Source organism: Pollachius pollachius (assembly GCF_949987615.1).
Source record: "Pollachius pollachius genome assembly, chromosome: 14".
Classification (NCBI taxonomy): domain Eukaryota; kingdom Metazoa; phylum Chordata; class Actinopteri; order Gadiformes; family Gadidae; genus Pollachius; species Pollachius pollachius.
The window spans coordinates 18,827,049-18,848,832 of record NC_136947.1 but is presented as its reverse complement, the minus strand read 5'-3'; the positions used below and the strand labels follow the sequence as shown (position 1 = coordinate 18,848,832).

Below are 21,784 nucleotides of genomic sequence, written 5' to 3'. Positions count from 1 at the left end.
TGTCTGATGCTGTCTCTGTCTCTGCCTGTTTTTCTCTGTCTCTTCCTCTCTCCCACCCTCTCTATTTCTCTCACTCACTCTCTGTCTCTCTCACTTTCTCTCTCCCTCTCTCTGTCTCTTTCTCTGTCTCTCTTTCTGTCTTTCTCTCCGTCTGTCTCTTTCTCTCTCCATTTTCTGTCTCTCTTTCTGTCTCTTTCCCTCTCTGTCTCTGTATTTCTCTGTCTCTTTCTGTCTCTCTTTCTGTCTCTTTCTCTCTCTGTCTCTCTCTGTCTCTTTCTCTCTCCATTTCTGTCTCTCTCTGTCTCTCCCTCTTTGTCTCTCTCTGTCTCTCTTTCTGTCTTTCTCTCTCCCTGTCTGTCCCTCTCCCTGTCTCTTTCTCTCTCTGTCTCTGTATGTCTCTCTGTCTCTTTCTTTCTCCCTTTCTGTCTCTCTCTGTTTCTCCCTCTCTGTCTCTCTCTGTCTGTCTCTCTCTGTTTCTCACACACAGTCTCTCTCCCTCTGTCTCTCTCACTCACTCTCTCTCTCTGTCTCGGGGCAGCAATAAAACATGCAGCTCGGCCAGTTCTGAGAACTGCGAGGCCTCCAGTCCCTCTCTTGCTCCACTCCCGGCTCAATACCAGGAAAACACTTTCAAAGAAGCCGTGGGGGAGGGAGGGAGGTTGGGAGGGAGGGAGGGAGGGAGGGCGGTGTTGGGCGGGAGGAGGGGATAGACAGGGCCGAGAATGAGCTTGAGAGAGAGAGAAAATGAAAAAGATAGGACAGAATGAAAGAGTGGTGGTGGTGGTGGGGGGGAGTGAGAGGGGCTTCAGTGTAAGTTTGGGCCGCTTCAGTCAACTGCAAATATAGGAACCAGCTGCATCGGGATCCTTTTCCCGTCCTCCTTCCAAAGGAGCGTTAGAGTTTTGCTACGCCAACTGATAAACTGACGAAACACCAATGGAAGAGTATTTCTCCATGAAAGAGTTAGAATGATATTCTTTACAGATGATCAATAATAACCTCTCTTCGGGACAGTCTAGTGGTGGTAAGAGGTTTGAAGATCAAGGGTGCTGGGACGAAGCCAAAAGGGTTCTGGGATTCGCACACCAATTTGATCAACCCAGGCTTTACAGGCAGCCTTGAGCAAGACTGCTGAGCCTCCTGTACCTGCTCCTTAGCGACGTGTACCGCACAGTCACTCTGTATCCATTCTGATATCAGATGGCATACCAGTACCGCACGCCGTCGCGCCGCTCGCTTCACACCTCGGAGGTCTGTAGGATAAATCCCTGGCCCCCAGATGCCCTTGGGCCCTGTACATGGAGGTGTGGAGCTCCGGGGGGGGGGCACACCTGTCCGACCTGGATTGCTCTGTGCATGCTGGCCGCCTTGAAACCTGTTGTGACAGGAGGGGGGTTCGCACACACCCATGATGCATGGGCCTTTCAACGCTCTCGCCAAGCACTGAACACATGTTTGCCGTGAAACCCGATCGACGTGTTGTCACACACACACACAGAGAACAACACACACTCCCACTGACACACACACACACACGCCAAGCATGTTTGTGACCACTGTCTCTTGGCGACAGTTGGCTTTCCTCCGCCATCTTATTATTATTTCTATCTGTATATTTGAACACATCAAATCCAAAAACAAATGTTAAAATTGTTAAAAGCCTTCATATTCTACTTTTATGATTAAATAAGCCTTTAATTGTTAAAAAAAAAAAACATCAACGGTATTGATTCTCAACGTTGATTTAAGAATCACTTCTCCCTCTTCTCTCTTCTCTTTTCTATTTGTTTAAGTCATGTCTCTCTTTGTGTTTCGGACTGTGTTTCTGTGCACTGCGCAGGCATCACAAGTAGAGAGTTTGAGAGCGGGTGAGTGATAAGGAGGGGGAGAGAGCAAGAGTGTGTGGGAGAGCTAGCCTTGTGTGTTACATCACAGCAAACCGATGAAGAAGATACAGGGAGGCAAATATTTAGCTTCTCGTAGCTCTGCCTCGCACAGCGACTGCCAGACCGGGTCACAGAGCTTATCACGATGGCCGCTCCAAATGGGTTGGTGGGAGAGCACATACAAAGAGCCACATCCATCACCGTTCACATCTAAAGAAAACAAACAAAAATATAAACAATCATATTTCTGTTTATTTCCCCTCTGTTCTCCACGTACGACAAAGGAACGTCTCAAACCTGGCAAACGATAATCCACGGTCATTAGGGTTGCCCGATTATGGGAAAAATATAAAATAAATAATATTCACGATTATTTTGGTCAATATTGAAAACACGATTATTCAAACAATTATTTTTGAGTTTGAAAACATGTTGTATATATTCAGCATGTCTCTCCCAAAAAAAACTTTGTAACTGAGTACTTAGAAATTTTGCCTTAAAAATTACACAAAATGGTCAAAAAGAAATCTTTCCAATCTAAAATAATATACAGATATGTATCCTTTCTATAAAACATTAAAAAAAATAAAAAAATCGAAAACCTCGATTATGTTCATTTTGTGATCGTTTGACGCTAAAATCGAAATCGCGATCAAAATTCGATTAATCGCCCAGCCCTAACGGCCATCGTCTGTGTTGCAGCTCTTAAGTCCTAAGAATGTAAATACTCTGTATATGCTCTTCTTTGAGTTCTTCTTTCCCTATCTCTGGGTTTTGTGGTGGGGTCCTAGGGTACACGCAGTCATGACCAGGACTAGCACCGGTCCCGCTATGAGGGAGACTTTCTGCAGTAATTGACTTAGGTTGCTGTTTCCTTTCCATCTCTCTCACTATTTTTCTCTTTCCTTCTCTCGCTCCCACTTGCTCTCACTCTCTCGCTCCCTCTCTCTTTTGCCCTCTCTCTCTCTCTCTCTCTCTCTCTCTCTCTCTCTCTCTCCCTCACTCTATTTAAATCTTTATCTCTATGTCTCTGTCTCTCTCTCTTTCTCTCCCTCACTCTATTTAAATCTCTCTCTCTCTCTGTCTCTCTGTCTCCCTCACTCTATTTAAATCTCTCTCTGTCTCTCTCTCTCTCTCTCTCTCTCTCTCTCTCTCTCTCTCTCTCTCTCTCTCTCTCTTTCTCTGTCTTCTTTTTCTCTCTTGTGTTTTTCTAAAATTGCCTCAAGAGTCGAGGGGTCACAGCTGCTTTCGAAGGAGACAATAAAAATGTCTGAAATTGAAATGATGATGATTTATAAGCTCCACAAATGAATTCAGCGCTGGCAACATCGTGTTCATTTTGTGGGAAGCAAGCGAACGCTGAAAAAAAGGATGTCTCTTTTTATTTATTTATTTATTTTGAGTTAAACGAAAAAGAAAAGTTTGTATGAAAAGTGTGTGTGTGTGTGTGTTTGTGTGAAAAGTGTGTGCGTGTTTGTGTGAAAGCTGTGTGTGTGTGTGTGCACACATTTTTGTTCACTTGCCCATCCGTGCGTGCCCTGCTTGGGTGTGTGTATATAGCGAGTAACATGGCAACCCTATTTTTTTTCTTCCGCCCCTACCCATCCACCTCCCAAACTGTTGGAATACATTTGTTCTGCGGTTTACTAGTCTATATTGGTGCCTATTTCCCTGTTATGTTTGATTTTCCTCTCTTTTTGGCCAGGGCCCATCTGACCTTAGCTGTATTTCTGAGTCTCCTCAGGATTGTCACTAGGTTCTGGTGGATGAACCGCATAACTGCTGTGTCCGGCTCTCGGCCCCGAAGCCGTGTTTTGACACACCTGTCCACACGGAACGTGTTTTGTCTTCCGTCTCCACTGATACAATAGGATCCATTCAAATGGGGAACCTTATTTCATCTGGGAGAGAGTCTCACAGTGGCCCTCTACTGGTGGGTCCCAGTATCGGTGTTCTTCCACCTAATAACCATGTAGGTGAATGCGCCAAAGGTGCCGAACATTATTCTGTTCATCCCTGTTAACATTATAGCCGTATCGGCACAGTTCCGTGTGTACCTCCTTTATACTGAATTGAGCTGAACGGCGGGGAAACCAAAGTTACCGGCTATTTGGCCATCATTTCCTGCACAAAAGGCATAAAGGCAAACATCTTTATTTCTCAAATTAAACATGGGTCTAGGTATTAAAATCAGAAAAAGGTATTTGTCCACAACGTCTGCAGTGCACTAGCAATGTCTCCTGCAGTCTAAAAACCCTCTACTAAACCAAGGCTCTGCTTGTGCATAAGGCGCTGGTATGAGTGCTGAAACACTGGCTGGAGGGGATGGGGGCTCCCCCAGTTTCAGCGTGTGGTTAAACCAGGGACCGTAGGAAATAGGGAGCAGCAACCTTTGCCTGCAGGTAGTTGTGCGCTCGTTACCGTGTTCCACCTACAGCAGAATACAAATGATACAGTAACATAGCAAGCTAATTGTGTGTCGCTGAACTGGTAGAGCGTTGCACTTACATTGCCATAAGTGGCAACATAGATTTAGATGAACTAGATAGATTTTATCGACTTTGTTTATTCGTTTTGTCCAAAGTTATCAACAACAAAAAGTTGATTGGTCAACTTTGACACTCAGTTAAGTCAAAAGCTAAACAAATGTTTCTCTATTTACAAAAGTAAGTTTGTTTATCAAACCAATCTCAGTGTATTTTTCCACTTTGTTAATCACATTTCTGGGAAAGATGGCTGAGTAAAGTTTGGCTGAAGGGGTATCGGTAAAATATAGCTCTGCAAGTACAATGTGTTGTGATAATCAAAGTAGTGATTATGTGCTTAAACAAGCACAAAAGAAGACTAAGTTAAACGTTTGTATAACTACCAGCACATGCACAAACATTGTGTGTGTGTGTGTGTGTGTGTGTGTGTGTGTGTGTGTGTGTGTGTGTGCACGACCACAAGCAAATGTTTGTATGTGCATGCTTGTCGTGTGGGTGTGTGTATACCCACACATGAGCTTGTGTGTGTCTGAGTGCTGGTGTATGCCCATGTGTGCTTTAATTTGATCATACTCAATCATTAAGCAGCACGTTAGGACAATGAGATGGAGGAAGGGTAAGGCAGGGGCCCGCAAACCAAAATGGCCAGCGGGGAGGAACAGTTCAGGCAGAGAGGCTGTATTCAGAGAGAGAGAGAAAGAGGGAGAGATAGATTGAAAGAGGGAGAGATAGATTGAAATTGAGAGAGAGAAAGAGTGAGAGATGGATTGAAAGTGAGAGAGATAGAAAGTGAGAAAGAAAGAGAGAGCTTCAGTCTCTCTGCCAAGCCAAATTAGTTGCCATGTTTAACCAACAGACACACAAAGGCAGCCTGAAAAATAAATGTGAAAGTAAGAAAAACGGATGGAAGGAGCAAGAATGGACAGAGGGAGAGAGAGAAGGAATTGAAAGATAAGTACTGGAAGAAGTGCAAGGGAGCAAAGGCCAGAGAGAAGGAGAGAGAGACATAGAGACATAGGGCAGAAAAGTAAAGGGTGAAATCCAGAAGTAAAGAAAAGTGCAAGAGAGAGAGAGGAAAACCAAGGGAGAGTGAGAGGGAGTAATTGAGGGTGCGAGAGAGAGGGAAACTTGAGGGTGAAAGAGAGAGAGAGAGTGAGGCAAACTGAGAAAGAGCGAGAGAGGGGAAGGGGAACGGAATGTGCTGACGCTGCGTTTCTTGTCTGAACTCCCCCAAATTAATAATCAGCAGTGGTTCAGCCCGGCCATGCCAGGGGCAAGAGGCTGTTGCCAAAACCCCGGCCAGTCCAGGCCCTCCCTGCAAACACACGCACGCACGCACGCACGCACGCACGCACGCACGCACGCACGCACGCACACACACACACACACACACACACACACACACACACACACACACACACACACACACACACACACACACACGCGCGCGCGCACCTGCACACGCACGCACATACATGCAAGCACACACATGCAAAAAGTAACACACACGCACACAATGTGCAGCACACACACAAATAAACACACATATACTCACACACATTAAGAAACACACAAACAAACAGAAACACATGCACACGTGAGTTGCCACACACACAAACACGTGCATGCACAGATACACACACATGCAGGCATGCATACATGTACGCATGCACACACACAAGCACACCATGTGCACACATACATTGGGGCCAAATAGGAGGCACTGGTCGTTCTGGCACGCTGCCAGTGGGCTTTTGCTTGTTCAGGAGTTTTGATTAAATCCTTTATTGTGCTCCACTCACGCAAAGAGCCAAGGGAAGGAGAGAGAGAGAGAAATGGGTGAAAAGAAAAAGGGAAGAAAAAAAGAGGGGGGAGGGTGAGAGGAATTGGATATCCCCCTTCACCAACCCTCCTCCTTCTACTTTTCTCCCTCATCTCACCCTCTCTCTCTGTCTCTCTCTCAATCTCTGTCTCTCTTTCTCTCTCTCTCTTTATCTCTCTCTCTCTCTCTCTCTCTCTCTCTCTCTCTCTCTCTCTCTCTCTCTCTCTCTCTCTCTCTCTCTCTCTCTCTGACTGAAAATACATGTGATTTAGTCTGTGGGGAGTTGGAGAGCGAGTTGGAGAAGATCTAGATAAAGTTTTGTTTCTGCCGGTCGTTAGCAGCAGTGCTTGCTCTTTTATTGTGTTTATGTGACTGGGTGCTATCGCTGGTCTCTGGTTTTCTTCTCCTCCTCCTCCTTCATGTCTTCAGTGAGCTACGGAGGCGCTCGCTGCTTTTCATCTGGCTCACCTACACGGCTTTGTTATTTCCTTGTTATTTTACACCAGGAGCTGAGTTGTCTCCTTCAAACACACAGACAAATAACACGCACACACACACACACACACACACACACACACACACACACACACACACACACACACACACACACACACACACACACGCACACACAGCCATGTTTCCAGGCGATCCGCTTGCCCTGGCTGCGTGTTGAGTCCAGGTGCTATTAACTGTGTGTAACCCTGCCCCACAGAGCAGCTAAGTTCACGCGGAATCGGACACTTGGTGTTTTGTGGAGCCTTTTTTTATGGCCGGCCAGGGCATTAATGCTCTGTATGTTGGGGGGGGGAGGAGGGCTGCTCCTGCTGTCTGCCGCGGACCAGCCCCCTCCCTGGCGCTGGGCCAGAAGGGTAACAGTGATTTGTGTTGTTGTTTCAGCTGTGCCCGCGCCAGACCTGAGCGAGCAGTTCACACCGCCACAGAGCGCCCCCCCAGCCCTCGTCAGCCTGCTGCACGCCATCGAGAAGAGAGGTACAGCCCTCCCCAACCACCACCTACCTGGCAACCAGCCAAACACCCGCTCTCTTTCTTTCTCTCTCTCTCGCTCTCTCGCCTGCGCTTTCTCTCTCACCCTCTCTCTCACCTTCTCTCGCTCTCTCTAGTCCCTAGCTCTCTCTGTCTCTGTCGTTTGCGCTGTTTCACTCTGCTCTCTTGTAGCTCTTCCACCGCTCAACTCGACTCTTCTCTACTCACCGTTTCTTGTTTTCCACTGGGAGAAGGTAGTGGATAGTACCTGGTATCCGGTTCTTTCTTTGGTATCATCTCCGTCGAGGTTCTTAGCGGGCTGGGGCAGTACCAACAGGGGCCGTATAGACACTGCAGGCTGCTGGATCAGTAGAGAAAACCGTCTCTAGAACCCTCGCTGCATTATTACACATCTGCGTCACCAGCGTGCAACACGAGCCATCCGGCACAAACCCAGTCGCAAAGAAGTAAGCCAAGCTACTACGGTCGCCCCCCAATTAATTTATTCACTTGACACCTCTGTCACCCGCGATGGCGCCCCGCTAATAGTGGACGTTTTCTATGGCGGGATGCAGACGCTCCCCTGTTCTGTTTGCAACACAGGTTGATATGATCGAGGTAAAGGTTAGTGTTCATGATTATATGTTGCGATTCTCTTTCAACGTCAATGAAATTATGATAAATCCTGGAGCTGAATGGGGCTGCAGCAGTATGACTTGATTTCTGTTTGGCGAAAAGCGAACAATTTGTTTTAACCAATCACAATCAGGTATCTTTGTCACAGTCACCATGGTCACTGTACATATTGTAGGACAAGGCGGAGGCAACAGATTATATACATTTCTCGACACACAGTCCTCTTGCTGCATCCTTAATGCTGAACTACATTCAAAGACCTATAATAAATGTTGGTTATAGGTGTGATCATTCGTCTTTATAGTAGTCTACGCTACAAGCCAATGTTTAAGGGCAGTGTGGTTTGCCCAGTGAAAACCGGTTGCTTTTGATGACATGATGTGTGCAGTTTTATCGGTTATAACAGTTTGGTTTTGGACAAACACTTTATCCAAAAGAGTGATAGCCCAGTGCTTGTTATTGAACAGGGAAACAACTTAAAAGACGTCTCTTAAACATGGAGTTATTCAATAATGCTCCAAATGCACACCCACTTATCATAATCCCCCTCATCCACAAACTGCCATTCGCCTAACTATTTTACACTTGGATTAAAAGGGAAACCATTATAATTGACTCATCTAAGAACATAGGATCTTATGGTCAAAGAACAGAGCATAACCTCGCCCTAACAAGGCGATATATGTTGAAATCCATCCAGTAAAATCCATCTATCTTTTTCTTTACCTCAGCATTTATTGTTGGAAAATTAAGCATATTCGCGTTATAATTGATAGTTGACCCGATTTAGTTTTTCCCAATTTCACTCTCCCTATCTCTTGGTGTTGTTGATTCTTTGCCTGGCTGATGTTAAAGGATCTCCAGTTAATACATGGTCCCATTGTAGCACTGTGTTCAGCGTTGAAGATGGTGTCACAGCATTCTAATGCGACATCGCTATGACAACCTGGAGATTGAGGGGACTATCTGCAGTGGAAAACTAACTACCTCTTACCAAAAGCGAGCTGAGTAGTCAAGTCTAATTGAGGTGGTGCCATGTGGTGGAAAACAGCCATGGGTTTATGTGGAGAACTGGAACTTTCTCTCTCTTTGTCGCTCTCACTCTCTCCCTCTTTGTCTCTCTTTCTCTCAGTCTCCCCCTCTCTGTCTGTCTGCCCATCTGTCTGTCTATCCCTGTCTATCTCTCCCTCCCTGTGTAACTCTCTCTTTCGCTTCATTCCGTCCCTCTCTCTTTCAATCTGGCCCCTGGCTGGCTGAAAATATGCCTGTCTCTTAAGAGGGATGAAGATAGAGGGAGATAGAGAGAGAGACTATATGTCTACTCCTGGCTGTCATCGTCTTTCTTACACACACACACACACACACACACACACACACACACACACACACACACCTACACAAACACACACACACACACACACGTATTTCTCCAGTGTATTTATATTTACTTTCACATGCCCTGTTACTAAAAACATGTATCATATATGACGGATTGGATGTCCAGACCTTCTGTTATGTACACACGTTATAACATTACACTTGTTAAGAGACTCCACTTATTTAACAAACAAAGCATGGAATCAAAGGTAAAATTGGTAAACTAGAAAAATTATGCATTTATTTATAAGAAAGAGTTAAGTTTCAGATGTAGTTAATTCTATTTATTAATAATTATTAATTATTAAAATAATATTCATTATACTAAATTCAACATATGACCTAAAAAGCCTGACTTAATCTCTATTATGCTTCACCACATCTCATCAAAGAAGAATTACAAGCTTTACAGTTGTATGCAATTTCTGAGGACTTCCCGGGCCTATTCAAACCACACACACACACACACGCGTGCGCACACACACACACACACACACACACACACACACACACACACACACACACACACGCACTGCCCTTCACAGCTCCCCGACAGACTGACCTGTCTCGGCTCACCCATAAGATCCAGACTGACTGTGTGTGTACATCAGTGTGTGTGTGTGTGTATGTCTGTGTTTGTGTACATGGTGTGTTTGCCAACGTGGTAAATCAGTTATATTCAACAGCCGCGTCAGTAGCTTTTGTTGTTCTTTTTAAGTTTTGGACTGGCTTCATTCCTCCAAAGGGTCTTTACTAAACCATATACTGTGTGTTGTTTTGTTGCTCCAGGACTGGACTCTAAAACCCTGTACCGGACGGGCAGCCTGGCCCCAGAGAGCCCGGTGTACAGCCTGAGTACTGGTGAGTTATCCTGCCCGCTCCGCCTGCTCCCTTTGCATGGAGGGCCTTCTCCCTGGCTCCAGTCGCCCACCAGACAGCTCAGTCTCTTCCCAACATGAGTCAAGTCAGGTTAACCTTATATTTATAGCCCTTAACAGATTTGGGTTTTTCTGAAGTTTAAGTTTAATTTAATGTTCAGTAGGAAGAGACATTGTACAGAATAGATGTGGACACTTGTTAGGGCTGGGCGATATATATCGATAGTGACTCGAAAGTGACTCACGTCACTTTTTGAAATCGCGAAACATGGAGTCCGCCGGCACAAGCGGCTCAGAGGAGCTTGTTTGTAAGCGGAAGACCAACGGCCCCATAGGGGTTTATTCAACCATCAAACTGTATTCAATTCTGAATGGTAGGAATAGTAATGGTGAATCCAAACGGTAGGTAGGCAAGGCAAGGCAAGGCAAGGCAACTTTATTTATAGCGCTTTTCATATACAAGGCAGACTCAAAGTGCTTCACATATAAACATTGTCATACAATAAAATAAAATAATAGATAAGTAGAAGAAAACATATGAAAAGTAAAATAGTAAAATAGAAAGTTAAAAAGGCATTTTAGTTACAAAATAGAAAATAAAGGCAAAGTTAAAAAAGATTTTTAGAAAGTGCAATGTATTTAAGATTTAGCAGAAAGCTAAAGCAAACATAAAAGTCTTCCGTCTTGTTTTAAAGGTGCTCAGCGTTGGGGCAAGTCTTAAATTCTCAGGGAGTTTATTCCAGCTATTTGTTGCATAGTAACTAAATCCTGCTTTCCCATGTTTTGTGTTTACTCTGGGGATAATTAACAGATTGGTCTCAGAAGATCTTAGTGGTCTAGAAGGCTTATGTTGTGGAAGCATATCAGTTAAATATTTTGGGCCTTAGCCATGTAGGGATTTATAGGTTAGCAACATGATTTTAAAATCATTCTCTGACCTACAGGAAGCCAATGTAACGATTTAAGAATTTGTGTAATATGTTGAAATTTTTTGGTCTTTGTTAGAACTCTAGCAGCAGCATTCTGAACAAGCTGAAGCTTCCTTAGAGTTTGTTTTGGGAGACCTGTAAGGAGACCATTGCAGTAATCAAGCTTACTAGTGATAAAGGCATGTACAAGTTTTTGTAAGTCTTCGGTGGACATGAGCCCTCTAAGTCTTGCTACATTTTTAAGGTGATAATATGCAGATTTTGTAACTGATTTGATGTGACTGTCGAAATGTAAATCTGAATCCATGATAACCCCTAGATTTCGGGCTTTGATTGAGGTTTTCAGGGACAGAGAATGATGGTGTTGGGTTACTTAAAGCCTTTCCGTTTTAGAACCAAATACAATTATCTCTGTTTTGTCCTCATTTAGTTGAACGAAATTTCAGCACATCCAGTCTTTCACTTGCTCAATGCACTGGCACAGCAGATCTATGAGCCGATAGTTATTTGGGGATAGAGATACATAGATTTGCGTGTCATCAGCATAGCAATGATGGTCAATATTGTTATTTTGCATGATTTGCCCTAGTGGGAGCATGTAGATGTTGAATAAAGAGGGTCCTAAGGTCGAACCTTGTGGGACTCCACATGTCACATTGGTTGATTCTGATGCAAAGCCGCCAATGGAAACAAAGCAGTTCCTATTTTGTAGGTAGGACTTGAACCAATTTAAGACTGTGCCTGAAAGCCCCACCCAGTTTTCTAACCTGTCCAAAAGTATTGTATGGTCTACCGTGTCGAATGGTCGAGGTAGGTATAGTAATAACTGTAACTCCACAGCAACTAACTTCAAGGTTTCTCACTCCGCGTGACTCAAACATAAAACATAAACAAGTAACCTAGCCCCCCCCCCACGCAGTCGTTACGATTCATAATATTTCGGACGGAGGCGCACACAGCTTTTGGCCGTGATATTATATATTATAATGTTCTCAAATACGAGGCGGAGGCAGTGTCTAGTCCACAGTTTATTCAACCATCAAACTGTATTTAATTCTGAACGGAAGGAATAGTAATGGTCAATCGGTGATTTATCATTACAGAGCACGCCCTAACACTTGTACACACTTTAGTTACGTTTTGTTGTTTTACTGTGTGTGCTGTGTTCTAAAATACAAACAAATTGCAAACAAACAGGGATCTTCAAAACCTTGCCAGTCATTGGCTCAACTGCACTGTGATTAAGTGCAAAATTGTGTGTGTGAATGTTCTTTCATATGTGTGTCCTTGTCCTTGTCCGTGTGTGTGTGTGTGTGTGTCCATGTGTGCATGTGTGTGTGTGGCGCTGCAGAGGGGGAGCTGTTCCAGAGCGACGTGTGCTTCCTGTCGGAGGGGGTGATCAGCTACCTGCGGGAGCTCCCATCGCCAGTGGTCCCCGCCTGCGTGTACCCTGCCCTGCAGGCCGCCCTGCAGCAGCAGGAGCAGCCCCTGGAGCTGTCCGCCGGTACGCCCCTGGATACGCCACTCACACACCCTAGACACGCCCCTAGATACGCCAACCACACTGACATACCGTGGATAGCAGGCCACGCCCCTAGATACGCCTCTCACACTGACCTTCTGTGGACAGCAGGCCCCGCCCCTAGATGCACCACTCACACTGACATGGACAGCAGACCACGCCCCTAGAGCCCTCACACTGGCCTACCCTGGACAACAGGCCCCGCCCCTAGAGCCCTCACACTGGCCTACCCTGGACAACAGGCCCCGCCCCTAGAGCCCTCACACTGACCTACCATGGACAGCAGGCCCCGCCCCTAGATACGCCACTCACACTGACATGGACAGCAGGCTCCGCCCCTAGAGCCCTCACACTGACCTACCATGGACAGCAGGCTCCGCCCCTAGAGCCCTCACTCTGACCTACCATGGACAGCAGGCTCCGCCCCTAGAGCCCTCACACTGACCTACCATGGACAGCAGGCTCCGCCCCTAGAGCCCTCACTCTGACCTACCATGGACAGCAGGCTCCGCCCCTAGAGCCCTCACGGTGACCTACCCTGGACAGCAGGCTCCGCCCCTAGAGCCCTCACGCTGACCTACCATGAACAGCAGGCTCCGCCCCTAGAGCTGCTAATAATAATAGAATCTGAATATCACACTATTAAATGATCACTTCACTATATGTATTTGTACCACCCATTTCCTGTTCATTTTTCAACTAAATAACAAAATATAACATTTCATATTGATTTGTAGTTCTTCCTTCCAAAAAAATGTTGTGCTGGTGAAAGATGTAATTTGAGGACCTCTTTGAAGTAAAATCAAAGATATGTTCCTTAAGGATTTCCTAGTTGAATGGGGACAATCTGTATGGACTGAGCCTTGGGTGCCACGCGCTATTTTGGGATACTTTAATACTCCTTTGCATTAAAGTCAGAGCAACTTTAAGCTTCAAGTCTTCAAGAGAGGCTCCCAGCCCTCGGGGTTTCCTATAGTGACTTTGTAGTTCGCACTTTATCATGCACTCCAACACCTTTATTCAATATCAAGAGTTTCAATTTGACACTGCACTATTCACTTAAGATATTAAGGCAAATGGCTGGGTTACACGGTGAGAGAATAAAATACAAATGAATAAGAAACAAAACAACATGATTTTGATCCTATGGGAAGGAAACTCCTACCTTCACAAGATGAAAACATCATATGTCAGTTAAAAATGTATTTAAGTGACAGTGCAGCCGTACGAAGAGCCGACTGAGACGCCTCAAGGACACTGCAGCTCGTCCCCCTAACCACCAGAACGATCCCCCCGTACCCCAGCACGTTGACATGTAGCTCCACCTGTCTGCCAGCAGGCCCGGGGCCTACCCTGCAGTGCTCTGCTAGCCCGTACCAAAGTATGGAAGAACTCTTACTGACTAATGAGAGGAGTTGGAGGACGGCGAGCAGAGGGCGCACTGCTCCCTAGTTGGCTCCTTAGGTCTCTGTTTTACTATGCTCCTCAACTCTGTTTTTATTGTTAAAATGTAACGGGGATTCCTGGGGTGGTCCTGGCGTGGCCCCATGGCTGCATGCCAGCTACTCTGGAGAAGGTTGCGACTGCTAGGACAACGTTTGTTCTCCCGCACTCATCACAGTTAGCTTGTAGCTATACATAGCCCTCACAGGGACTCCCACTCCTCCTCATTGTGTTGTCTGTGTGGTTAACAGACGGCGCGGTGGCTGGCAGCCATGGCAGAGAGGTGAGCCTGGTGCTGGAGACCTCCTCCGGCGTGCCCCTCCACCACCGGCTCACACTGCAGTTCCTCCTCACCCACCTGGCCAAGGTGGCCCAGACCCAGGCCCACAACGGCCTGGACCCCCGCACCCTGGGCCAGATCTTTGGGCCGCTGCTGATCCGCCCCGGCTCCACCGCCCCTGGGTGAGGACGCGCCCGAGCAGGGCCTCTGAAAGCTCAGGCCACGCCCTCCTCCAGATCGTGTTGGAGTGCGCTTTTGTTTTGGACCAGTTTTAAGGGGCTTGTCTCAATCTTCCCTCGAGTGTTACCCTCACATTGAGTCGTTTAGCGGACCCCTATCGTAAGCTCAAGTGGCGCTGAGAACAATACTGTCCCAATGTTAGCCCTTGGTTGAGTGCATGTGAAATGATGGGACAAACATGGGCTGAACCCTTGGTTTTGAAATGTGTTATGACAGGATCTTAAGTCGACACATTCAGAACGCCATGGTAACATAGGCAGCAAACTGTTCCAAAGAAGGTTATTGGTTAATGGTTAAAAGACATCAAAACATCGCCCTTTGACCAATCCACTCAGGATTGGAAAGAAAATCATATCACCATTCATGGGACCATTGCTATCATGGTACAACCACTTCAACAACTCACAATAACATTGTTTACATAATTTTTGCTTATTGTTGGGACAGCTGCTCACATTTTGATAGATGAAATAGATAAAATGCTCTAGCTCTGCTATAGACAAACTGCCATCATTTATAAATGCCTGACAGATTTTCGTAAGCCACATTTAATCGGAAAAGCTATATATTAAATGCCAGCATGAAGTAGCCTTCATGCTAGCACTTAACAATGGCTGATAGCATCCACACTGCATGGTGGTGAGAGAACGTGGGTCGATGGAGTAACCCTGTGATCCGTTTCAGCCTGACGCTAGATGAGGGGTTTCCTGCCATGGTGCTGGAGAGACTTGTGATGGAGCGAGCCGTGGAGCCCGACCTGGCGCCTCCAGGTACAGTACTGACCTCTCTGACGTCAGGAGGTCACATCTCCATACATACCTAGGTCAATACGTTGTGTTTCACACACAGTGCAGTAAGATCAAATGCAGCCCCGCTGGCTCCACGTACAATGTGTTGGAGGCCGTGCGTCACAGTTACATGCTATATGTGTCAACTTGTGTAATGTGTGGTCATCACAAACAAGTTCCATTGTACCGCCGTTGAAAGGATTTGTGTTCTAACGCGTGGGATGATAAGGCTCTGTTGTATGGAAGGGTTTCGACTAGATGTAACTGTCTCCTTTGTTGTTCGAGTCTCTCACTGCTCTGTTGAACTGTGCACACTGCCCCGAGGATTGGTCAACCTTGAACCCATTTCAAATGTTTGTGGCCTTTGGATTGCACTTCAAGTATTGACGTTTTTTTATTCTTCTTTGTCTGTGTGTGTGTGTGTGTGTGTGTGTGTGTGTGTGTGTGTGTGTGTGTGTGTGTGTGTGCGTGTGTGTTTGTGTCTGTCTGTCTGTCTGTCTGTCTGTCTGTCTGTCTGTCTGTCTGTCTGTCTGTCTGTCTGTCTGTCTGTCTGTCTGTCTGTCTGTCTGTCTGTCTGTCTGTCTGTTTGTGTGCCTGTCTGTGTCTGTCTGCTGTGTTGTGTGTGTGCAGCTCTCCCAGCCAAGCCAGTGAAGACTAAGATGGTTCCGCCAGCAGTGACAGATGTGTGCAGCTTGTTAAACGACGCTGAGTGGTACTGGGGAGAAATCTCCAGGTAACGTCTACAATATTAATGCAATCTATCTCACATGTATATATATAATGTTATGTATTATTCAGTCATTTGACGCATTGATCTGAAGAGACTTGCAATGAATTTGTAGGTAAGGTGTCCTTATTCGACCCCTAAGCAAAATGGTACTGGGTTTAATGTCCACAATTTGTACACGTTACTGTAGGCCTTCTTGAACAAGATGCCATCCTGCCCTTTAAGGGCATCTAATGCAATTCACTGTACGTCGCTTTGGACAAAAGCCTCTGCTGGATGACACACATAGAGACAGTCAATGTACGGTATAATGTCCTATCACTGTGTGCTCATCGGAGGTCCTCTTGTGCTCTACGCAGAGAGGAGGTGAACGAGAAGCTGCGGGACACCCCAGACGGGACCTTCCTGGTGCGCGACGCCTCCAGCAAACTGGAGGGAGAGTACACCCTGACCCTCAGGTAAGGGAGCAGCACCTCTGGTGACTCTGCCGCAGCAGGCCCATCACGGCACGGCGAAGAGCAAACAACCTGTGTGTCTGTGTTACCTGAAGGATCATCGTAACTACCAAGAGAGCTTTACCCTGAATAAATCAATTAGGATAAATTATTAGAAAAAACGGGAAACGGCAAGATAAAGCAGTTTTACATTTTGTGCGAAGGTGAAAAGTGACACAGTCCGGGTTTATTTTCAGTTTAAAAAACGAAACGGATAATTCTTCCTCTTTAAATAATTATGGCTCTGACATCTCTTCCTGTCCCACCCCTCCCTCACAGGAAAGGCGGCAACAACAAGCTGATCAAGATCTACCACCGGGACGGGTGCTACGGCTTCTCGGAGCCCCTCACCTTCCTGTCGGTGGTGGAGCTCATCCACCACTACCGCCACGAGTCCCTGGCCCAGTACAATGCCAAGCTGGACACCCGGCTCCTCTACCCCATCTCCAAGTACCAGCAGGTAGGGCACGGCCCCCCACCACGACCTCCACACACCAATCACATCCACACATGGAGCGGATCATTCGTCACCATAGTTGAAGCCACAGTGGGGCAGCAGATTAAGAAAAGTTATTGGTAACTTTTAAGCACAGTTACTTCCAGACGCAGGAATCTGGGTCCTTGGTTTGATCCCCAATATATCCAGGCCCCCTTGAGCAAGATGCCCTCACCCCCTACCGGACTGTAAGTCGCTGTGGATAGAAAGAAATCCACTGTTTCGACTGAATACCATTACCATTACTTGTTAAGTAAATCATCCTTTTGTGAAGAATGCACTTTTCCAATCAATAATTGTGTGTGTGTGTGTGTGTGTGCATGTGCATGTGTATGCGTGTGTGTGTGGCACACACACACGCATACACATGCACATGTGCACACACACATATGCATACACACACACACGCACACACTGTGTGCGTGTGTGTGTGTGTATGCATATGTGTGTGTGTGTGTGTGTGTGTGCGTGTGTGTGTGTGTGTGTGTGTGTGTGTGTGTGTGTGTGATCGTGGCTAACCTCTTCTCTGCTGTGTGGCCCAGCTGGTGAAGGAGAACAGCATCGAGGAGGTGGGGGAGCAGCTGAAGGTGTACCACGAGCAGTACCAGGAGAAGAGCCGCGACTACGACTCCCTGTACGAGGAGTACACTCGCACCTCGCAGGTACCCGCCGCGTCGCACCACACACTGCAACAGACATGCTAATAATACATACAAATGCTTGATACGACAGGAATCTAAAGATGATACTATTTCTATGAATGGCTATGATTATTTATTATTAAACACCTAATCAACCTGTAGAATTGCCACTGCTTTACTAAATGCACACAGTCACACACCAGCTGCCGGATGTTGGTACGGTGGTCTGTAACGCCCTACCTGTCCCCAGGAGCTGCAGATGAAGCGCACGGCCATCGAGGCGTTCAACGAGACCATCAACATCTTCGAGGAGCAGTGTGAGACCCAGGAGCGCTACAGCAGGGAGTCCCTGGAGCGGTTCCAGCGCGAGGGCAACGAAAAGGAGATCCAGAAGTGAGGCACACTCCGAGGACTCTCAGGGTCTCCCCTTTTAGACACAGGCTGCTTATTAACTTCCTTCTTCCTTTTTTCAGATTTATATACAAGTAATATACCCTTTAGGATTGACTATTTATTGTTTTAGCAGTGGCTCTTATAGTGTCTCAGAGTGAGTCTCTTTAGATGTATGTTATAAATGTGCATGTAGGGGTAAGGCATCATCCTCGGGGTTAAGGGGTCAAACATAGGACCTCAGGGGGGGTCACTTGGAATAGCATAACCAGGCTACCATTGGGTCCTCTGTTTCAGTACTGTTTCATACTTTTTCTTTAATTCTTGATTTTGTCCCCTTTTTGCCTTCATAAAATATCTTGGCTAATCTTATAGACTCTTTGCATATAATAAAAAAAACAGGAGAGCTCGTAACACAACAATTCATCATCATTGATGAATTCATCATCCTCATCACAGTCATGTTAGCCTCCAGTATAAAAAAAGGTTAGATTATTTTTTTCGATGCTCATTTTGTTTGGTCTTCTCCTTAACCAGGATCCAGAGCAACTCAGAGCGGCTGAAGTCCCGCGTGACGGAGATCCACGACAGCAAACGCAAGCTGGAGCAGGACCTGAGGCAGCAGGTGTCGGACAACAGGGAGATCGACAAGAAGATGAACAGCCTTAAGCCCGACCTGCTGCAGCTCCGCAAGACCAGGGACCAGTACATCATGTACGGAGAACGCACACACTGAACACACAAACACAAAGCTAGGCTAGCTACTGTTTAAGGGCAACACTGAGGCTCCTCGCGGCCGCCCCGCAAAAAGCAGCTAGCCTCGTAGCTTAGCTTTAGCTTGTGATTAGTAGCACCTGATGTACGTGATCCGGCCCTTATCAACAACATCTGGTCTTTCACAGCATAAATTTGCTTTTTGTTTTTCTAAATTATCATAAAATGAATGTGTGTATGTTAATATGTACATATAATAATAATAATAATAATAATAATAATAATGTGTTTTATTTTAAGCATTTTTTTCATGTTTTATTGAGCTGTGAGATGCTCTTGCTGTGCAGATGGCTGAACCAGAAGGGGACGAGGCAGAAGAAGATCAATGAGTGGCTGGGCATTAAGAACGACGCTGATGAGTAAGTCCGCTCCCTTTAAAGGGACTTTTATACGTTTTTTAAAAAGTCCTCATAAAGAGTTGTTTTTTAACTTTTTTTTTTTATTATTTTGATTATAAATACTGATTTTATTTCCAAAAACAAAATGGTTTATTGATTAAAAAGACATTCAGATTGATTAAACATTCATATATCTTCATAAAGAAATATATTTAATTTTTTTACTTTTTAAATACTTTTCTATTTTAAATGAAATAAAAAAAGTAAAGTTGCGTGTTTGTCACCCCCAGCTCGTACTCGCTGGTGCAGGAGGACGAGAGCTCGCCCCACCATGACGAGTGCACCTGGTACGTGGGTGACATCAAGCGCACCCAGGCCGAGGAGCTGCTCAGAGGCAAATGCGACGGAACCTTCCTCATCCGCGAGAGCCAATCACAGAAGGGCTCCTTTGCCTGCTCTGTCGTGTGAGTTGTGCATTGTTTTCCTCTATTTACTGACTTATTTTTTGTTATTTACTATTATCAATTTTTTATATTATATATAATATAATATTTTCTATATAATGTAATAATATAATATACATTTTAATTAATATATGCATGTATGTATTTTATTTATGTTCTTATTTATTTGTGTGTATGTTTTTTTAATTAGTATATATTAGTCTATTGTTTTTATTTAATGATTTGCTTGTTTATTATTGGATTTATTTGTGATAATTTATTTATATTTTTGGCATGCAATTATCATTACTTGTCGTTTGGAAAAACAAACTGAATTATGTTATACATTACATTATTTTCCTTCTCCTCTCCTTCTCTGGGTAGTGTGGAGGGCGACCCCAAGCACTGTGTGATCTTCCAGACGACCACAGGCTACGGCTTTGCCGAGCCTTACAACCTGTACCCTTCCCTCCAAGACCTGGTGCTCCACTACAAGAACGTGTCTTTGGTCCAACACAACGACCAGCTGAATGTAAACCTAGCCTACCCGGTGCTGGCCCGCTCCCAGAACCAGAACCAGCACCCCAGATGAGCTGGCAGGCCCAGCGCAGTACAGTAGTAGTACACTAACCCCCCCTCCCTACCCCACACCCACCCCACTTCCACCACCCAACCAGACCCAGGATGGAGAGATTCAAGTACTTCAACGTCGTTCTCAGTGACGAAAGAACCCAATGTTTTTTCTGTTAGTTGCTGAAATCCACCATTTTGTGAACAATGGTTGTTAATTTGTTGTCAAAGTGGCCGGCACCATTCCGGCGAGCTCAGCGATTCGCCGGTGTTTGGCTGGCGGCCGGTGCTGATTCTACCCTGACGATTTTAACCATAAGTTCAGCATTTAAAGAACAAGAAAATAAGCACATGCCGGTTGACAACGGAGACCTGTACAGTGTCCTGGCCGACGCCACCGGCAGCGGCACAAGGAGCGAGAGAGAGCGTTCTCCTGCCATTAGACAGCCATAACTGTACAGAGTCAATTACAAGATAAAAAAAATACCTTTGGTACAAAAACTCCTAATACCAAGTCCTACACTTGATAGTGTTGTTGATCGTGGTCGGAGGAGCAGGTCAGCGAGCGAAGCGCGATCCAAGCCCCCCTGTGAGAGAGACTTAAACACACCCACAAGGAGGATGCAGGATACAGACGGACACAAGGGGGGAGAGATCCTTTTATTTTCTATCTTTGTCTTTAGACAAATGCCTGAACTGTCAGCCCCCCCACCAACCCCTCCAGGAAGACACACTCACGTTGTCACACACAGGCTGTTTGCATCGTTGTGTTTGTGGACTTTACTGCTGTCAGGAGAAGACGCCTTGGACCCCGTGTGGGGGACTGGTTGGGTGGGGTGGGTCAGCTTGGGTCTCTCAGTTGATGGATTGCAATTCAAAGCGTGATTAAGTGCCATAGTTACAGCCCTGAGTGACCGAGAACTCCTGGGAGCGGAGAGCCGACATGAGCAGGGGGGGAGGGGGGCGGCGACCGGAGAGGGGGGCCGGCGGTTGGACGGAGAAGGCCTGCAGCTTTAAGAAAAAGAAAGTTATATATATATTTTTAATGAAAAAATATTGTTGGCTGTGGCTTCATGTGGCACTCTCTCTCTCTCTCTCCGCTCTCCCTCCTAGGCTCGATGGGTCCCCGGGCCTGACTGTTGAGTTTGTGGGTGAGGTACTGACCGTGATGGAGTCACGTGGTACATGTTTGCTATATTGTGAGTATACAGTACACTGTAATCACAATACACTAGATAGTGTGGTATGTTGATAAATGCAGTTATATATGCTCCAGGATTCCCTCCCTTAAGACCCAGGTTGGGAGAGTCTCCTTAACCAGCCCTTCTTTCTTTCTTTCTTTCTTTCTTTCTTTCTTTCTTTCTTTCTTTCCATCTGTTTTAATACTGTAGCGACCTTTAGTTTATTGGGGCTAAAAGACATAACTGTTAGTGATCCTCTGAAAAATTGTTTCTAATTTCTATATGCTAATGACTTTACGAAGCATCCATCTATGATGTGATTCTCGTGTCCCATCCGGTACTGTATTTGCTTTGTCTCTAGCTAGGTAGATGTATTTACTGGCCCAGTTGTTTTCTCAGATGTCAGATGATTTGATATTTCAGTTATTCATGGTACTCCCCTCACGCCCCCCCCCCCCC

At 45.8% G+C, this 21,784-nt stretch overlaps 1 protein-coding gene across 1 annotated transcript in view; it reads left to right on the top strand.

The window, feature by feature from the left end:
• The window catches only part of pik3r2 (phosphoinositide-3-kinase, regulatory subunit 2 (beta)), a 35,557-nt gene extending 14,476 nt beyond the window's left edge, over positions 1 to 21,081 (top strand). Inside the window, exons 3-16 of the mRNA XM_079751124.1 lie at positions 7,092 to 7,184; positions 9,981 to 10,052; positions 12,350 to 12,502; positions 14,215 to 14,425; positions 15,168 to 15,253; positions 15,902 to 16,004; positions 16,358 to 16,456; positions 16,772 to 16,952; positions 17,531 to 17,650; positions 17,880 to 18,022; positions 18,557 to 18,733; positions 19,081 to 19,152; positions 19,422 to 19,595; positions 19,959 to 21,081. Of these exons, the coding sequence (XP_079607250.1) occupies positions 7,092 to 7,184; positions 9,981 to 10,052; positions 12,350 to 12,502; positions 14,215 to 14,425; positions 15,168 to 15,253; positions 15,902 to 16,004; positions 16,358 to 16,456; positions 16,772 to 16,952; positions 17,531 to 17,650; positions 17,880 to 18,022; positions 18,557 to 18,733; positions 19,081 to 19,152; positions 19,422 to 19,595; positions 19,959 to 20,166 (1,892 nt within the window). The 3' untranslated portion in view covers positions 20,167 to 21,081. The remainder of the gene's footprint in view (positions 1 to 7,091; positions 7,185 to 9,980; positions 10,053 to 12,349; positions 12,503 to 14,214; positions 14,426 to 15,167; positions 15,254 to 15,901; positions 16,005 to 16,357; positions 16,457 to 16,771; positions 16,953 to 17,530; positions 17,651 to 17,879; positions 18,023 to 18,556; positions 18,734 to 19,080; positions 19,153 to 19,421; positions 19,596 to 19,958) is intronic.
• The last annotated feature ends 703 nt before the right edge of the window (positions 21,082 to 21,784 follow it).